This window comes from Microplitis demolitor, chromosome 7 (assembly GCF_026212275.2).
Source record: "Microplitis demolitor isolate Queensland-Clemson2020A chromosome 7, iyMicDemo2.1a, whole genome shotgun sequence".
NCBI lineage: Eukaryota > Metazoa > Arthropoda > Insecta > Hymenoptera > Braconidae > Microplitis > Microplitis demolitor.
In genome coordinates this window covers 21,203,273-21,223,029 of record NC_068551.1, presented here as the reverse complement: position 1 = coordinate 21,223,029, position 19,757 = coordinate 21,203,273, and the positions used below count along the sequence as shown (strand labels likewise).

General features: G+C 33.1%; 1 protein-coding gene across 2 annotated transcripts in view; it reads right to left on the bottom strand.

Moving 5' to 3' along the window:
- LOC103579595 (tyrosine-protein phosphatase Lar) overlaps window positions 1-19,757 on the bottom strand; it is a 163,033-nt gene that overhangs the window by 12,967 nt on the left and 130,309 nt on the right. For both annotated transcript variants that reach the window (XM_053740890.1, XM_008561031.3), the window contains exons 6-13: window positions 17,831-18,013; window positions 9,402-9,512; window positions 9,019-9,294; window positions 8,610-8,894; window positions 7,199-7,299; window positions 6,462-6,791; window positions 6,222-6,372; window positions 4,736-5,032 (exon numbers count right to left, since the gene is read on the bottom strand). In XM_053740890.1, the coding sequence (XP_053596865.1) occupies window positions 4,736-5,032; window positions 6,222-6,372; window positions 6,462-6,791; window positions 7,199-7,299; window positions 8,610-8,894; window positions 9,019-9,294; window positions 9,402-9,512; window positions 17,831-18,013 (1,734 nt within the window). The remainder of the gene's footprint in view (window positions 1-4,735; window positions 5,033-6,221; window positions 6,373-6,461; window positions 6,792-7,198; window positions 7,300-8,609; window positions 8,895-9,018; window positions 9,295-9,401; window positions 9,513-17,830; window positions 18,014-19,757) is intronic.

Sequence of the window (19,757 nt, the reverse complement as noted above, 5' to 3'; positions counted from 1 at the left end):
ACGTATATTTCTTTTATTTAGTTATTTAAATAAATATAAATTCATATTTTTTATTCACATTTTATTTTCCCCCATTTTTTATTTATCGAACCCGCGTTTTAGTGATAAATTAATATATAGCCCTTGATATCGGTTTTTTATTTTTATCTGAGATATATATTCTTGGTCGTTTTATCTCCACTCACTCATTCATTCACACATTTAACATTTCATAAATAAGTCTCGTGTTTTTATATAAATATATAAATATCATTTATCACGAGATTTATTTTATTAAATGTTAAATATTATCACTGATACATTAGGGTGCTTTAAAAAGGGTGCTTTCGGTGCTGAAGGTGCTCGACACGTTAAAAACTGGTGCTTCTAATCCGTGATTAATTTTTTATATATATTTGAAGCTACATATGTACAAGCATCATTTGTTTGTAAGCCGATCCGATATGGAGTAAAAATAAATGATTATTAAATTCCGTGGGTATAATTGAGACGAATTATTCAAGTGAAACCTCGTTCGGCCAGTGAATGGGTTTTCATTGGCCGGCAGGATTGAATTCATATATATATATATATATATATATATATATATGCATGATACAGACAAATATTGCTTGTACATGTGGCATTGAATTGTGCATTGCCGCCCGTGCCACCCAACAGTGATTGAAGTGAGCGTACGCAATATTGCGGTATTAATTTGGTGCTTCACAAAGTGCCAGTACATGTATATAGATATAAATATAGGTATAGGTGTATACATATATCTAAATATATATATATGTAGACTACAGACGGTGCTTCCAGTGCTTTATTATTTTAGCTTTTAACTCAAAATCTTTTTTTTTCTCAATTATCCTCTACTTCCCTCCTCTCTCTTCCTCCCTGGGTCTTTCACTCGCTCACCGCCGAGTCTGCAGAGGATTCGGATTCAGCAAAAGGGAATTTACCCATTTGTATTTAAATAAATATAAGACGTAAACAACAATTGTTAACGCGGTAATGAGAGTTTGGAAAAGAGGATTTCAAATTCATCCTTTACTTTATTAATATTTTTTTTTTTTTTTATTTTTTTAATTGATTATTGGAAGTGTGTGGGATCGATATTTCAGGTGACGGATTTATCGAGTGTGTGAAAAAAAATATTGATCCACATGCGGTTGGATCCCCAGGAGTGGGAGGAGAAATAAAAGTTCCCATGCATCGGCATGCCATTCATTGGATTTTGAATCAAATAATAATAATCGGAATTTTAATTATTATTATAGTTTGAAATGATAAATAATATATATGTTAATAGAGGGAGAGACCGGCAGACTCGGCTCATATGAGAGCTGGGATTGTTTTTTTTTGGTTTATGATTTTATCGGAAGTGTGTCGCGAATCGGGAGGTCAATCGTCACGATGATGAGAGAGCTCAATTGAGGGCTGTCAGGGTGCTGGTGACAGTGAAAGTGGTGGTGGTGGTGGTGGTAGTGGTGGTGGTGGTGATGGTGACCGTAGGATTTAAAAACAAACGTAATTGCATGCACTAACATGTGCAAACGATAAAACTAAAGTCTTTTTTTTTGGTTACTAAAGACAGCAGAGCCTTATCAGAGATGTAGAAATGTGTTATTAATATTTCAATAATAATAATAATAATAATAATAATAAATAGATAGAGAAAAATAATTGAGTATGAAAGTCACATTCACGTGTAATGAATTGAATTTCGTCAATTGTGATAAATGATTGACAGTGTTATTTGTTGAATATTCAATTATATTAAGTGATTGTGTTGACAATTGTTGGGATTAATATTTTGTGTGCAGAGAATATATTTATATATATTTTATTTGCCGTGTTATTGTCATTTTATGTACCACCGTGTATTTATTTATTTTCTTCCTATTTCGGAGTGGAAAAATCCATCTTTTTTTTTTTACTAATTATCTTTCTGTAATGGTTGGAAAATTTAATTAAGAGAGTATTTATTTTTATGAATTATTTTTACTATTTGTAATCGTGATGAAAGCAAATATGAAATTTTTTATTATTACAGATAATTAATTATTGGATTTTAATATTTAAAATTAATACGTTAATTAACTAAATCGATATTCAGTTTTTGTTGGAAATTACTAACAGACAGTAATTTTTTTAAGTGTTTTATCATTTCCGTTTTTCTTCAAAAAAAATTTCTCATTTTTTTTACCGCCTGGCCAATCCGAATTAAGAAAATTTTCAGTGTTACGGTATTTTACGGCAAATTACGGTAGAATACGGGAATTTATCGTAATTTGCGGCATTTTTACCGTAAGCACTGTACGCATTTTTATTTTTATAGTTTTTATAGTGCGATATTATACTTCACAGTAAAATATCATAGAACCGCTGCCATTTTACGGTAGATTGCCGTTTTCTTACTATACATTTACAGTACAAATACCGCGTTTAGCTGTAAACCCCATAATATTACCGTAAACTACTGATTTTTTTACTCGTTACGGTATTTTACGCATTTTCACCGTAAAATACCGTAATTTTGGCGTGGGCTTTCGTAAAATACCGTACGTTAACCTAAAATACCGTATTTTACTGTAAATTACGGTATTTAATCAAACTTTTGCCGTAAAATTGAATTAATTAGAGTAACTACCGTAATTTCCCGTAATTCGGATTCGCCAGAGCCAGCATTTGAAAAAAATTTTTGAATTTCAATTATAGGTAAGGTCAATGACCTAGTACTCAAACAGAGTACTAGTACTTGATTACTTCATATATCTGTATATCTATATTCAGTAAAATTTATTAAATATAGATATACAAATACATGAGTGATCGGGTACTAGATCTCGTACCTCACAAATGTAAAAATAAAAAAGTTTCTTAGAGTTTAATATAATTTTAGAGTAAAATTATTAGTGGGAATTAAAAATTTGAAATATAGTTATGATTTTCCGACTCCGAAAAAATTGTATAAGTGAGTAGATGTTTGTTTTATGAAATATATGATAGATAAATACATAAATAAATATAAAAAGTGTGTAACGAAAAAAAGTGTGTTAAATAAATAAAATGAAATCTTAAGTACTAGCTGTATATGATAACCTGGGCACATCCTCCTGCAAATGCTTTAGGAAAAGATAAAAAAAACACGTGAGCATTCATTAGCGTTGTTTAAATAAAAGTATATATGGTATTTGTTTTGTTGTTAATTCTAAGTTTAATTAACGGTTCAAATTAACAAACAAAATAATAGTGTAAATAATAATAATAATAATAATAATAAGGACGCCGGCACGAACACTAAGAGAGATAATGCTCTATGAGCCACCTGCAAAAATTGTTAACAAACAGGTCTCTCTTTTGCGGATAAAGAAAATTAATTATTATGATTAATAATATTAATTGTTATTAAATATATAATGTTTATTAAATGTATCAGCATCTGTAAAATAATCCGTGGCTCTCTCGTTCGAACCTGTAAAAAAAATCAGGATGCATACCGCAGGGACGAGGCTGCAAAAATTTATTGTAAAAATAATAATAATATAAATTGAAAATAATTAAATAAAAGTCCCGGATCCTCGTCCTCGTGGTTTTTCATTACAACGCAAGCATTCCAACTCAAAAAAATTATAATTAATAATAAGTTACCGTATTTTTAAATCCAAGGAACGAAGTTTTTTATTTTTAATCATAACCTCGTTCCCGTGGTTTATATTTAATTACGCGTTTGCATTCCAAAAATATAAAATCCAGCCAAAATATTAGGCCGGGTTATTTTTTAACCCGACAACCAATTCGGGATTAATATTGCGTGCAATAACCGACTGACCCGAATAAAATAATAATTAAATAACAAAATTAATTTTGAAAAAATTCCAATTTAAAAAAAAAATTATTACTTATTCAAAAATCGTACGAATTTGTTTCGTGTGTACCGTCCACGTTCAAAGAAAACGTAAAAATGAAATTCAAAAAAATTGAAATAATAAAAAATAGTGATAAATGTAATCAATACGAAGTTATGTTTTTTAACGTTTGAATGAATATATCAAACGAACCAGTGTAAATAGTTTGTATGTCCACCGAATTTATTTTGAATTCATGAAATAAAAAAAATAGTGTGTGTGTATATAAGGTTATTGGAATGTTGGGAATATACAGGAGAGCTGAAAAGTTGTGTAATACTTTTTTCAAAATTATTATTAATTCAAGGTTGTCTATATATTTTTTTTTTAATTTTTTCGTAAGGCCCCGAATTATAATTTAAAAATTGCGACGGTATTTACAAAAAAAAGTTATCCGAAAGCAAGATGGCGGGCTTTTATATTTTTGGCTCACTTAATGTTACAACTTTCGCCTTTTTTTAAATACTGTTACCCGTAATCACCAAGGAATCAATTAATTATCAAAGTTGATGCACCGACGGTGGATTTTTTCACAAAAAAATATCGACTCGATCGTCAATTATTATAAAAATTAAGTTTCTTGTCTTAAATACGGTGCTTGGGATCACGACCACTGGCGCCATCTTACGTCTTCTGAGAGAACTAAAATAGCCGCCGCGGTTTCCTGCACTGAATTTATCACAAGAAAATTCTCAGTATACTCAAAAGTAAGCTGTAAAATAATAATAATAATAACTCCTTGGTGATTTTCGACGAGGTAAAATATTTTAGCCACGCCAATAATAAATATTTGTTAAAATAAAAAATATATTTTCGTTTCAATTGCACATGATACATACCGTCCTCATAAGTTCTCACAGTGATAGGGTAACTCGGTGGTCCATCACCTACGCTGGTACCAGCGACAACCCAAATTCTGTAGGTGGTCCACTTTTTCAACTCGTCCAGTACAAACTCGGTGCTGTTAAGTTTGATGACCCTGGCCTCTGAATCAGAGCGCCCGGTCTCCACGACTTGAAGTTTGTAGTACGCGATCCTTCCGTTACTGCTCTCTGTCGGCGGCGGCTCCCATGAGACTTTTATAGACGTCGTGCTGATGGCTCGTCCGGTGATATTCCGAGGCGGAGCCCCGGGTACTGTATAACACTCATTTGTAGGAGGGAAAAAGTAACAAACAAAATATTGTGTAGACATTAAGTACCACATTTACCGACAATCCATACCTCTGTACGTTTGTACCTTCGTAATTAATTAGTAAATTAACAGTTAATTTATTAATTAAACCAAATTATTTGATTAGCAGAAACAATGTGGTTTAATATGTTCATCTAAATGGATTGTAATGTGGAACGAAAGATCATCACGTCTAACGCAAACGAAATAATAATCATAATAATAAATAATTAATAGTATAAATAAGTTATTAATGATAATTAATAAGTTTAAAAATCCTTAAACAGTCGAATGTTAATTGATTAATGGAATAATTATAAGTTATATACCCTGAGAAATATAATAATATATATAAAAGTATCTTAAGGCTCCGTTGAGATATAAAAGAGCACTTTGAGTACATTAAAAATGTATCGAAGTAAACGAGTAAACTAAACTTAAGAACTCACTTAAATAATAGATTATCAAGAATGAAAATAGAGGTGCTCAAAATGCACACATATATCGATGCAGTGCTTAGTGCAATTTATAATAATAATAATAATATATACTTTAATAATAATAATAATATAATATAGATAATAAATATGTATAATAATAATAATTAATAATTAAATAGTAGCATCCAAAAATGGCATTATTATATTTTGCAATGCATGCAATCATTCTCACTCTCCCACACTTATCCTCGCCTCAATAGTATCAATTTAATCACCGGCAATATATATATATATTTAGTTATAGATTAATAAAACGCGTTGCGCGAACTGTATATATATTATATTTATATAAAACTATAAGACTGTACGTTAGCTTACTTGCGGGAGCTTTTTCTACTAAATATTTTTTTCGATAACTTTGTTTTTTTCTATAGTATCCTACCTGCTGAGCCACTACTTCGCTACTGACACCATCAGAGTATTTTATTTTTTTTTATTATAGAGTAGAGTATTGTTTTAAAATATTTATTCTGTTTGTTTGTTTGTTTGTTTGCTTGTTTTTTTAATGCCCGCGGTGCGATAAATTTCGAGCAGACTAGACTAGAGGGTACTCTGATGATGGTAAAGTAGAAATTGTTGGATACAAACACAAGTAGTCAAGTGTGTGGCCACTCCTCGCTGCTTGAGAGTATTTGGTATCGGATTTGCTTACCGTACTGTTTGGTGCGGACTTCGTATGGGACAGTTGTTGCTCCCTCGCCACGTTGGCTGCGTGCTGCCAGCCAGACATAGTATAAAGTATTCGGATACAACCCAGTAAGGGTGTAGTTTTCAGTAACTCCTATTCTGCGATGATGCTTCTCCTTAATTTTAATACCAAATGTAGGTTAGGATTAGTCTGCCTGCTACTGATAAATTTATTTTTCGAGGTTATTTATTGTAAGTCAAGTACCTGGGCGTAAGTGTCGTTCCAATAGAGCTCATAGCTAAGAATATTTTCAGCGCTATGAGCTGGTTTGCTCCATTGGAGCGTCACTGAGTTTTCCCCGACATCAACTACGGAAAGATTTTCCGGTTGACTTGGCACCCCTTGTTGCGTCTTTATTTGGATTGGCTGGCTCAGTGGACCAGGACCTACGCTCGTCAACGCTTGTACACGAATTGTGTACATCGTGTGGGGCGTAAGGTCAGATACAGTGGTCAGCTGGTTGTTGTCCACGACCCGGGACTGCCATGAGGCCATTGGTTGGTTTGGATCCGTTGTATAGTATACTTTGTAACCCTAAGAAGAGGTCAATCATTTATTTATTAGTTTCCGGGTGGCATCTTAGCCTAATCATTAATTGGAAATTTTTTTTCGTCCAAAAGTCATTGGTAATTCAAAGGTCTTGTCAAGACCTACTTCTAATTTCATTTTTAAATAAATCGGCGGGTAATTTTTGAATTATTGGAAAACAAATTTTAAAAAGTACTAATTTCGATGAAATTTTGTTTTTACCGTAACTCAAAAACTGCGTAATCGATTGGTACGAAAATTACGAGGGATCTTAGTCGTGGTAAGTTCTTTCGATCGAGATGAGAATCATCATGGGCGGCCGGCCCACCAACAAAATATTCACAACTGGTACATCCGTACGTATGGGCACCGTGAAAAAGCTAAAATATCTAGACAAATTATTGAAAAATTACCGTGACTTGGCCGTTAGGTGTTTCCGGCTCGTCCCACTGTATCACCATCGTGCTCGAGCTCAAAGGACGAACTTGGACTTTACGTGGCGCTGACCCAGGTCCTAAAAAACAAATAAACACAAACATCAAATACAGTCAGTGCCTATGAAAATTTTATTCTTTGAAAGCTTTTTAATTTTCAAAATCAGTAATAGAGTTATTCTAAAATATATTAATTATAATAATAATAATAATAATAATAATAATAATAATAATAATAATAATAATAATAATGTACAATCTGATAGATGAATGTGTAAATAGTGAATCACGCACTAGTGCGTAAGTGGACTTTTCATAAAATATAAAAAGTGAAAGAGGTGCAGAGAGAAGTTCTTATGGCTAAGTGATGATACAAACGATCAATTGGTGATTAGTGATAAAAAAAAAAAACACTACTCAATGTGTGTAAGTGCGTGATTACGTAATTGCAATGAGAATACGAGCAAAAGTTATTATAAAAAAATTAAAAAAAAAAAAAAAATGATCAATAAAACTTATTTAAAAATACGGTGTTACTACTGGCACTCTTAGTACTTTATTAGACTTACTGGAACCTCCATTTGTTGATTCCGCTAGAGAGAAAATTTTAATTTAGTATTTCGTTTAAAAAATTTGTTAAAAAAATAAAAATCTCGTACGTTCAACACACGGAGAAAACACGTACGGATTGCATTTAGTTCGAGTAATTTAAATAAATAAAATAATTAACGGTAATTGGTTTTATTTGTTTAATGAATGCTAATGTTAATGTCAACGGTAATGATAATGAACAAGGAACAATGACCAATGACCAATGAGTGACAATGTTTTCTCCATGTCTGATGATAATGATAATGCATGATAAACTAAACTGTTTTAACAACAATATATATACATATATTTTTATATTTATCGAAAGCTCAATGATTTTGGTATGCCTCTCGGGCATCGCTTTCGAATGTGATTTATAAACTAAACCAATGTGCAAATTTAAATAAACGGTGTAATTAAAATAAATCCTTGTAACTTACACAGATCAAAACGTGTCCATGGAAGGACGCATGAAAAAAGAAACGTAAAATAACCTCAAAAAAATGTTGACGATTTTAAAATAAACTAAATAAATAAATAAATAATTATTATCGTGCGCACGGTTGTACACAATGTCGAAAATAAATTATGATCAAAATCAAGACGAATTTACAGAAATGAGTAATTAACTCTGTTCCATGTTAGTCATGATATTAAGTCGCATTAATTACAATATTATTATATATGATGTGACATATATGTATGAACTGTACAAAAAAGTAATTAAGTGATTAATTGTTATTGATAATGTACATGATTAATATTCGCAGTACGAAGTAAAGTAAAATAAAATACTGACTTGTTTCGCCGGTTGTGACGTACACCGGGTGACTTCGGGGACCTCGTCCAATCACATTAACAGCAATCACGTATAGCTCATATTCCGTGTATGGGCTGAGACTTCGCACGTGATAATACATGGTAGTGATACCCGATATCTCAGCGAACGCTTGGTTCGCCTGTTTTGGTTTGTGCTGTATGACGTAGTACTGCAATTCGTCGGGTCTTTTGTATGACCATGTCAGTTTGACAGATGTTGCTGTTATTTCAGATACTTGAACGTTTTCTGGTGCACCTGGCAGTGCTGTTATATATATATATTTACAGATAATTAATTATTTTGATGAAGATTTTCCCCATTAATTGGATCGCGGAATCATTGAGTATGACAGAGCACCTGATTTTGTATTAATTTAATGAATACTTACATTGAACTTTAACCATCGAAGATGCCTCAATAACACCGAGATCGCTAGCAGCAATGCACGTATAATTGGCCGACTCTTTAATTTCCGTCAGTACCAATACGTTTTTACCAATAGGCAATTTATCATCTGGCGTCATTTCCGTCGCGGGTTCTTTGCGCCATTTAACGTAAGGCATCGGGGAACCGACAGCGACACATGTCAGATTCAAAGACGCGCCCATCATTACCTCGCTGACAGTAGGAGGTGGTATCGAAAAACTGGGTGGCAATCGTCGAACTGAAAGTAATTTTGTCAGTTGATTTGCTGTTGGCATTCGAGCCAGCGAATGTGATACGAATCCTTATTTACTAGTGAGCAAATAAATGAATAAATAAATATATTACCTCGTACGTAGAGTTGTATTGCTTCGGAATACTCGGTACCGACAGTGTTATTAGCAACACACTCATACTGGCCTTGATCATCGACCTCAGATGCTTCTATTTGCAGTGCGCCTGTAAAATAATTAAATTAAAAAGTCAATCAATGTTGTGCGGGTTATGATTAACTTCGTCGAAAGCAGCTTTTACTTTATTACAATAGAGTAGTAGTGTTAATGCCACTACAACATTTATTCGGACCCCTGTACAGACTTATATCTAGACCCATACCTAGAGCTCGAGCTACAGCTATAACCGCTGTAATTATAGTAACAATATTCTCTTCAATAATCGCGTTGCTTATACCAGTCAGTTTTACAGCGCTAATAGAGTTCTAGTAAAATACATCAAGTATACTAAAGCACGTAATGCGAAATGAGTAAGATGGAGAGTGTATTTTAAGTAAATGTACAAGTATGAGTATAAGCCGATAGCAAAGGAAGGGATGAAATAAGAAGGACAGGGAGAGGGACGGGTGTATTCGTGTTCAAAGCATCAACATTTAGCACGATAGCTCTAGCTGCTGATGAACTGGCTGTTGGAAAGCGTGTGATTATCTCAGTCCACGTCACTCCTTTAATATAATTCAGTTTAAACCCCGTTCCCATTGAATTATTCGCCTCTTTGCCCATCCGACAGACAGACTCAACCTAAAACAAACACACAACTCTCAACGGCGGATTCGGGGCGAAGAGAACCTCGACGGGAGAACCGTAGAGTAGAGTAGTGGGCAAAGGGAAAAGGGTTGCAAGCAACCACGCAGCCAGTCAGCTAACCAAAGTATACAGCAAACTCCAGCGGCAATGTTTTTCAAGCCTGACACTGTGCAATACGCCCACATACTCTACTATACCGTCGATAAAACACGCAATTTAAACCAACGTCATCCCACCCTCTTCCTCCCAGGCATCCAACACCCCCTGGCACCCGTTGCATCTCTTCTGCCTCCTGTCTACCATGATTTTAACCAAAAACAACCCTGATCCTACTCATTAATCATTCAATAGACATCACCAGTACTATCGAGTTTTATATATATCCCTCATCGATTTATCCTATCACTACGACTGCTGTGAATTAATTTACGATCGCGGCTGAAAATAGTTTGTCCGACGAAAAAAAAGATACCTCATTTATCTTGTCGTTTATTAGTTTATTTTTGAAAGTTTTCAGAGATACGCATTAAATGTTCATTCCCCCCCGTGCCGTGGAATCATTCATTCATCGGTTTGCTCGCCGGTAGGGTCACGCTTGCAGAGCATCTTTTTATAACTGAGTACCTCGAGCAGTGCGAGAGGGAATGGCGCAGAAAACACTCCATCACTGCATGGGAGGCTCACGGCAGGGCGAACCAAGTGGGTCGGTATCGCCGCGATCGGAATACATAATCGCGCCTCACCTACAATTTCCCGTGAGCTCGGGGTTCGCAAGATATATGTATATATGTATACATACTGCATGGATGGAGAATATACATGTACAAAGAACAGAGAGCAGTCTATATAATAGTGGTGGGAATCGGGTGGAGGTAGACCACGATCACTGGACGTACCTTCGAAACGACGTCCACGTGTTTTGAAATTTTCTAGTGAAATTTAACAACCGCATCGTCACAATCAAACACACCCGTGCGATAATTTTTTTTTTATTAAGTCATTACTTTTATCATTGTATGGACAAATTTATTACTTTGTATTCAAAATAGAGCTCGCTTATGAAAATTAATATTGGCTTTTAAAATAATAGGGTTTTAATATGCTTTTAATTTTCATAAATTGTCTTTTTAATATTAAAAAAAAAAAAAAAAAAAAACATGCACAGAAAATTAATTTAAAATAATCTTATTGACGTTTTCAGTAGCAAAAAATTTCAACTCCATGTTTTTTTAAGTTAACAGCAAATGAGGCAAAAAATTTGATTGATTTTACCCAGGCCTCTACAAAGCGTAAATTTTAGTTGTGTTTACATTTTACAAAAGTAAATATGCAAGCGAAAAAAATTTTTTCGTCACAGAATCAATAATCGACAGATGATAAAATTTTTTTATCAACATTCCTAGGAATATTATCGCGTGAAAATGTCTACATTTATGTATTTATATCCACACTAGTAACGCCGAAAGATTTGCACATTTTCCTTGGCAAGATCTTATACATACATGTATATTCGCAAACCAATATTGAAATATCTTTTCTCATATTTAGTATTACGATGGTAAACACGAAACATATATAAGAAATATGTAGTACCCTCTAGGCTTTTTTCTGCTTTTCTTCCATTCGCTTATATTTCTCTTCCATATTTTCCATCTAACATTTCATATTACATTACAAACTCTATCGCCTGTACACATGTATATACATATATGTATATCTTCTGTTCTCGTCGATGTTTACTCCTCCATACGTTGTATATAATACTTATAGTTCACAGTATTTTTGTGTATATAAATAAAATACTTGTACGTTTGTCGCAGTGCCAAGTAAACTATGCATAAAAAACATCCTCATGAATATATATGTATATGCATATATATATCGACACTAAATTCCAAAAAGGTATAAACCTTTAGCAGAATCGAATCATCGTACGTCTCTTGTAACTCTTTCATCTGGGACACTAGATTATTCACAAATATATAAACGGAAAATATGTCGGCATTTTAAAAGCGCTGTTGTTTCATTCAAATTTATATGGGCTTTCAATAAATTAATATCGGCAACATGAACGAACTCACAACAATAAATGACTAAATAATTTCGAACAATACTCTAATGGATTTTGTAATAACAATAAATGATTTTATATTGATTGCATTGATGTTGAATTGAGCATTTATATTTATCAAAAATTTATTTTTTATGGAAACGACATATGCGCTATTGACGCACGGCTCCAGATGCTAAGTACGCTGACAGAATTTATAATTATTGTAAACTCGGTATTAAACTCTGATTTTGGTATTAGAAAGTTCAGCTTTGGGAAATTATTTTCACAAAACCATTTCAGGTTTATAGATAACTTATGCATCGACTAATTTTGATAATTATTAATTCTATTGCAGATGTTAGTATATTAGAAAAAAATAATGGATCTAAGATCTGTGGGGATCTAACTTTTTTTTTATTTTTTCGATCTGTAGGGATTTTTAATGTACCTGAAGATCGAAACGTTTTTCACGCAATGAAAATGAAAAACATTCATGTAGTTTTACTGCTTAAAGGTTACTTAAGGGGTAATTGGGGGTGGCTGAAATTTTTGGCTAACATACTAGTACTTATGCGAAACATTTCAGAAATCTAGATTCAGTAATTTTTTTTTTTTTTTTTTTTTTCTTTTCATTTTGCAAAAAACATTCCTATCTGCAGATACATGTTTTTAGTAAAAGCGAAAAAAGGAAAATTATCAAACTGGAAGTTCACATTTTTAATTTCGGAAATTTTTGGGCAAAAAAAAAAAAAAACAAAATTTGAGATCCAAAAACTTCTGGAATTGACTAGATCTAAATATTCAAAGCAGATCTTAATTTTGGAAGACAGATTTTGATAAAATGTTTTTTCAGGTTGCAATCAAATTTTTTCGAAAACTAATCAATACTTTGAACTTTATTTCCGACAACTTTGAGGACTGAACTCTTGACTGAGGCACATTTTTATCAATTTTAGATAAATTTTCTGTAAACCTCGAGACGACATGTTTTTTCCAACACAGCTTTCATAAATGAAAGTCGAATCTCAATAAAAAGTATGAAAAATTTTTTATAGACTTCAGGATTCCCTAGCTGAGGAATTTATTTATTTAATTTCATGGCGATCGTTGAATATTCAAAAATATATTAAATTTCTATAAAATACGAGGGCAATAAGCGATTTTATAAGTGTTCCATTACGGACACTAAAACGAAAACATCAGACATAAAGAACACAGATAGTAAAAAAAAAATAAACCCGAGGATTACTTGAGTCCATTAGCACCGCAAGCTACTTCTCTATCTAATCGGGGGACGAAATAAAATGAAACCGATGACACACGTAAAAATATGCTAACGCAGCGTCCCCGAAAGATGAGGCAAAAAATGTCAATAAACACGCCGGTGGTCGGTGAGTTCTGTCAGCTTAGAAAAAAAAAAAAAATAATATAAAACTAAAGTGAAAAATGGAGCCGAGTAAATCGATTATCATCCGGCGCTTTTATTTCGTTATCATGTCTCTTTATTCGTTTTAAAAATTACAATATGCTAGTGGCCCCACACTAGACTAATGACTGATGACGGAACCATTTGGACGCACAAAGATTATTCATTGGTCGGTGGATTTTTCCAGGCAGCCTTTCAGGGATACAAATAGCTGATAATGTCTCGCGCCTCAAGAAAAATCTATTCTCATTCTAGCCGACAGCTCTGTGTGTAGAGATAAGAAAACTGCTTTTTCATCATCTGCAGCTCGAGTAGCACAATTTGAAAGTGCCGGAAAAATTCACCCCCCAATATGTTTAATTCATACATTTTTATATATATATATATATTTTTTTTTTATCTTTACGGTGATAAACTTTCTCGCCACATTATTTAGCAGTAGCCTAGTCCTGGGCAAGACAAAAAGGCGTATCAGGAGTACAGTGGGTGTATCGAGTAACCAGCACACGGGTCTTCTTTCCCGGGACTTTGCTGCTGCGAGTTACTCAAGTTCCCCAGTGTACGTCATGAGTCAAGCTTCTCTGCTATCCGTGCGATGGCGAGGGCGTCTAATGGTCTCTGAGAGCCTTCTACGAAAGGGAAGCTCTCGATGCGTCAGCCTGGAAGTGGGAAAAGGGGTTGAAAGTACACCAGGGATACTAAAGTATACTCTATACTGACGACGTAAAGAGTAAAAGAGAGAGGTTTTAAAGAGCCGAGGTAAAATAAAGATACTGAGAATTTCAGGTCCCGCAGGTGTTGAACTATCCCGGCCCTATTGTTGTTCTCAACTTAGGCTCTGCCTTAATGGACTCAAATTTTACGACTCTTGGCACTTTTATCACCAACACTGTTTCAACCGACGGTGAAATATTATTTAATAATTGCAGTATATGATTATTGCCATCACTACCACCAGAATTTACACTTCGCTACCTAGAGAATCGTATCGCCGGCAACCAAGAGTTATCAAACTTTCTCTTAAAGGCTCTGGGAGAGCCACTTTTTACATAGTCAAGATACTAAAAACATCCGTCGAGATATCTTTCGCGTCGTTAAATCTCGTCTCTTACTCCCGAGGTTTTAATAAATATATGCATTATGCATTACACATTATATACAGATTATTTATTATTCTTGGACTACAACTCCCACGAGAAAATAACAAAATATGAAATGAAAGATGGACCTCAGGGAGCGTGAACCGGCCAGATGTTGAAGCGCCAGACGTTTTTAAAAATTTTTTACCAAACTTGGGTTTTGATGGAAACTAAAAATATATGAGTGTGGAAAGTGTGGGAGGTAGAATGCATACGGTACAAGTAAGTGTGCACCTGTTATATTTTCCAGGACCTTTATTCTTATGCACATTGTTGCGTATCGTGCACACGTACGCCAGACACCATTTTTTATATTTTATTTTTTTAGTCATACATAACATTAGATATTTTATGGGACACGAGAGTAGATGCAGAGACGAGGGTCTTACCGGGACCGAGGTAAGGGGAAATGTGAGAATATGAATATCGAAGGGGGTCAGGTTTCGCTTACAGAGACACGCGAATAGAGTTAAAGTGCGCTGAGTGAGATGCTTGTCAACGTCGGTTCACTGTAACTACATCGCTGGGTTATGGCTTAAGCTCTGAATTATGGAGGAATTTATTCAATATTATTATTATTTACTTCTTTTTTTAATACTTTTTTTATTAGTTTATTCGTGTTATCTTGGTCTCAAGCTTAATCTCGATCTTGTTTGTTAAGATGGATAAATAAATTTAGTGACTGTAAATACGGTGAGAGTTTTTTCTCTGGAGGAAACTTTTGTTTTAGTGATCGATGGTAAATTGCGTTCCTCATTTATCCAGTTATGTCCTCAGGAATCTTTTTACTGGGGTGTAATTTCTTTTGGGCTTAACTTGTACAACAAACGTACGCTTACATTTATCGGATTTTATTTCTGACCAACCGGGATTTGCTTTCCCGAAGCATTTTTTTACGACAACTTTTCCTAAAATTGCTACTGTTTGCTACGAATAGCCTGGGGAAGGATAAAAATTACTACCTAGTAACCTTGGATGAATATCCGCTGGTAGATTCGTTTTTCTGTACAAAAATACGGAAACAAATTGAGGATTATTGTGATTGTTTTATGATTATTAATATTTGTTGCGCTTCCGTTTCAAACAAATTGGGTAAAAATTACTGCAGATACTTTCTAATAAACCTCCAATAGAGATTTTCATCAATTTATTTCGTAGTTGATGTAAAAAAAATCGACATTTTATCTATAGCTGCTAAATCCCTCGGTCTGTTCATTTTTTTCTGAGTACGCAGTCACTCTAGCTTTAAAAGTATACAATCGATATGATAAATTTTTGTTTTTTCCGCTTCGGAATATCATAGAATAGGAGCCTATAAAAAATGGCGACGGAAATCCTAGTGGTTTTGATGCAGGCAATGAATCAGTTCATCACCGATTGTAGAAAAAGAATTTTGCTGATAATTTCTTATAAATTTTTGCTGATATACTTGCCGATAATTATTATTACTGTGTATAATTATGCTAGTATGATTTACCAATAGTCAAATACCAATAATGAAACAGCAGGAAGATCGTAAATAAATTACGAATTGGATAGTAAAACCGATGAATATTTATTAGTTAGGAAAATACCCAGAGAATTAGCATTTCACTGTTGAATAAATGGGATTTAAGTGCAAAATCTGTTGTTTCATATAAACCAGACAATTAAAATAAACGAGAGTGTACTCGATGTTGCATAAACATTAATAAAAAATAAAAAAGTTAAGCTCAGTAAATAAATATCTGGGTACTACATATAAATATGTTGAATGAGTTTATTGAGATAATTATGGACTATTGGAGAAGTAAACTCTTACATTATATCCAATTAGTTGCATCACTGGTGCACTAAGTACTGAACCACTTGATTGTTCAATCAAGTGCGCCAGATATTCAACAGACTCGATTGTTCGCGATAATGTAAGTACATTAGTTTGATGAATGTCGATAGTCTAGTTTAATTCAATTGACTGGCAAAAAGTAATGTTTTAATGGAAAACAAGTGGCTAGATAAATTTTCAGCACTCGATGGTATTATATATTTATTATTTTTTATTAGTTTTTTATTGTGGTGATGGAATGTACTTATTATAGTTAATGCAAAGAGTGTAGAGGACACTTTACGTAGTAATTTAACAGGAGGCAGTTATAGAGAGTATGTGAAGTGGGTGGTGAGACATGAATTGAGTTAAACAAGATAGATATGTTGGATGTTGTTGTACGTCCCGTATCGCGTGACCACTCGATCATCGCCGTTCACGTTGTGACAGTGACTTACGCGGGGTAAAAAAAAATTGTTTATGTATAGATCACTCTAGTTATATTTTTTTTTTCTTTTTTTTTTTTTTTCAATGAGAGATGCTTTTATTGTTAAGTGCTTAGATCCATTTCACTATGCACTTTATGATATTAAAATGGATTGAATTACAACAGTAGTAGTAAAGTAAATGGGGTAAGGTCTCGGAAAATTATTGTGTAAAAATAATTTTAGATTTTCCGGAAAAAAATTTTAGATATTGAAGTTTCAGATTTTTTCAAATTTAATAGTATGAATTGTAGATAAAAATTATGAATTTGAGGTAAAATTAGCAATTTTTTAGGCTGACCCATCTTACCCTCAAAAACTATTGTCCTTATTCTAATTCAATGACGGCGACATAGTTTATTATGGGTTATAGATAAAAATATTATTTTCTAGGAAATTTTTTTTCAAGAGTGATTCTACTTTTTTTTTTTTTTAGCCTTGAAAAATGATTTTTTGTTGCGTTTATTGAACTTTTTTTTTTATAATATCTAGTGTAATATAACGGAAAGCAAATAAAAAAAAAAAATTATAGCAAAAACACTAATTTCGACATAGTCGCAGAATTGTGTTATCGAAAAACAATTTCGTTAGAGTTCTATAACAAAATGACATTTTCGTCTTGAAACGAGTGAATTTATTGTAGTTTTTTTCTATATTCGACTTCCTTCGAAGTAAAACTAGATATCTACGAAAAGAAATTTTACAAAAAATGACAAAAAGCAAGTTTTCTAGTCGAAAATAGATCAGCGACCTTCAAACGAGGTTTCAATAATCCGACAGCTGCCAGTGAATTATCGGAATGAAATATTTATAAAAAATGCAAAACTTACCAGAGTCGAGCACAGAGTATCGCGGGTTAGATGTATTGATAGGCACCATATCGCGGATCCAGGAAATTATAGGAGGCGGCGAGCCGATCGCTGTGCAAGATAGCAGCGCGTTGTGACCCATCTCCACCACCTTCGTCGTAGGCGATTGAGTGATAACTGGAAACCCGACTGGCACATTGTCCGCTGAAACATGATAATATAAACAAAATTATTCACCTCCACTGTATTCACTCCGAAATCGTTTAATTCGGGACTTTTTCCACACCCGCCGAAAGTGAAAGCGGAGGAAATGGAAAAAGGTTTACAGGATGTTGAAAACAAAATGTACGTAAAAAGAAAAAGATGGAAAGATAGAGAGAGAATGAGAGAAATGAAATAAAATTCAAGTACGTTTTACACCCAGAAGATTTAGTCCATCCAAAGAAAACTTTTTATCCGTTTATTTTTCTATTAGCATTCGGGGCAGAAGTTTGAAACTTTTTTTCATTTTTATTCTCGAAAAATGCCACCGAGGATTACTATACATATACGTGTGTATTACTCCCATTGGAGTAAGTACTCTGCAGATGAAGACAGAAAATGTGTGTCCCGGTCTCGGGTTTCAGTCTGACCATATTATGCAGGATACTACTGGTACTACGTGACCCCCAGTGGAAATATAAATAATTTTAAATGCTTTTGCAACGACTTACTGCATTTTCTCCATTTAATAAAAGAGATTTCAATTAAACAAACATTTATTTTATTTAGTTACTAAAACTTTCATATTTCCCCGGAAAATTTACTACATAAGTTAAATTATTGTTGTAATTATTTTCATTAATGCGGTATAAGTTATTTTCTATAGAAAGTAAATTTTTTTTTTAATTTTTCAGTGGAATTTAATTTCGTTTTATTGTTGTTATTTTTATGTTACACTGAAATTTGATGCCAATTACATCTGCGGATAAGTCAACAATAGAAATTGCCAGCATATTCCAAGAAGCATTCTGCTATTCAAGTTGCCTACAGCAAACCTACAAGTCAAGCTCCATACAAAAACTTTCACAATATACTTATTGTCCATCTCTTCACATGCTGTGACCTCAAGATTTGTATTATTTTTTTTTCCGTCTTTTTTTTTTTCATTCTTTCTTTATACTCACGTCTTTCGACCTGGCTGTGACATTTTTTTTAACGATATCAAGACACTAACGTTTCACACGCTAACAATTGAATTTTTTCATTTTTTACTCAACAAATTACTGGAAAAAAAAAAAAATAATAACCCATTGACAAATTCCATTTTTTCCAAAATCCAATTAAAATTTACTTTAAAAAATAAACTCTGTAGCTTCCCAACAAAAAATGTTTAGGAAACTAAAAAATTTATGCATGAAAATCGAAATTTTTTTTTATCTTTGAAATTTTTTTTAAATAATAAATTAAAAAAAAAAATATTTGAGTAAATTGCACTTATAGTTTTTTTAATTTTCCACATGTGTATTTTGAGTTTTTATTTTTTTTGTAAATAAATTGTTTTCAATTTCAAGATCATAATTTTTTCAATATCAGTAGCAATTTATTTCTGAAAAAATTATTTTAAATAATAATAATTAGTGATGTTTCAAATATTTACTTATAATATTGATACTGTTCAGTTAAATATGCAGTAATGCATCACCGAATGTTAATGAAACGCATGACAGATAAGCATTATATTTAGGCATATTCGAATTTGTCAAGAGTTAATAATTCATAGTAGTTATGAAGGGCAAATGATTGCCAAGTTTGTTCACAACTCCGTTTTCTCTTATTCTATAGACTCGTATGTTTGCATGAGAATATTCTTGAGGTCGGAAGTCACGTCTACGATACGCACTTCAGTATGAAGAGGATCTAAAAACTTGTCGAGGGATGCAGATGTGTCACGCGAGAAACTCATCCG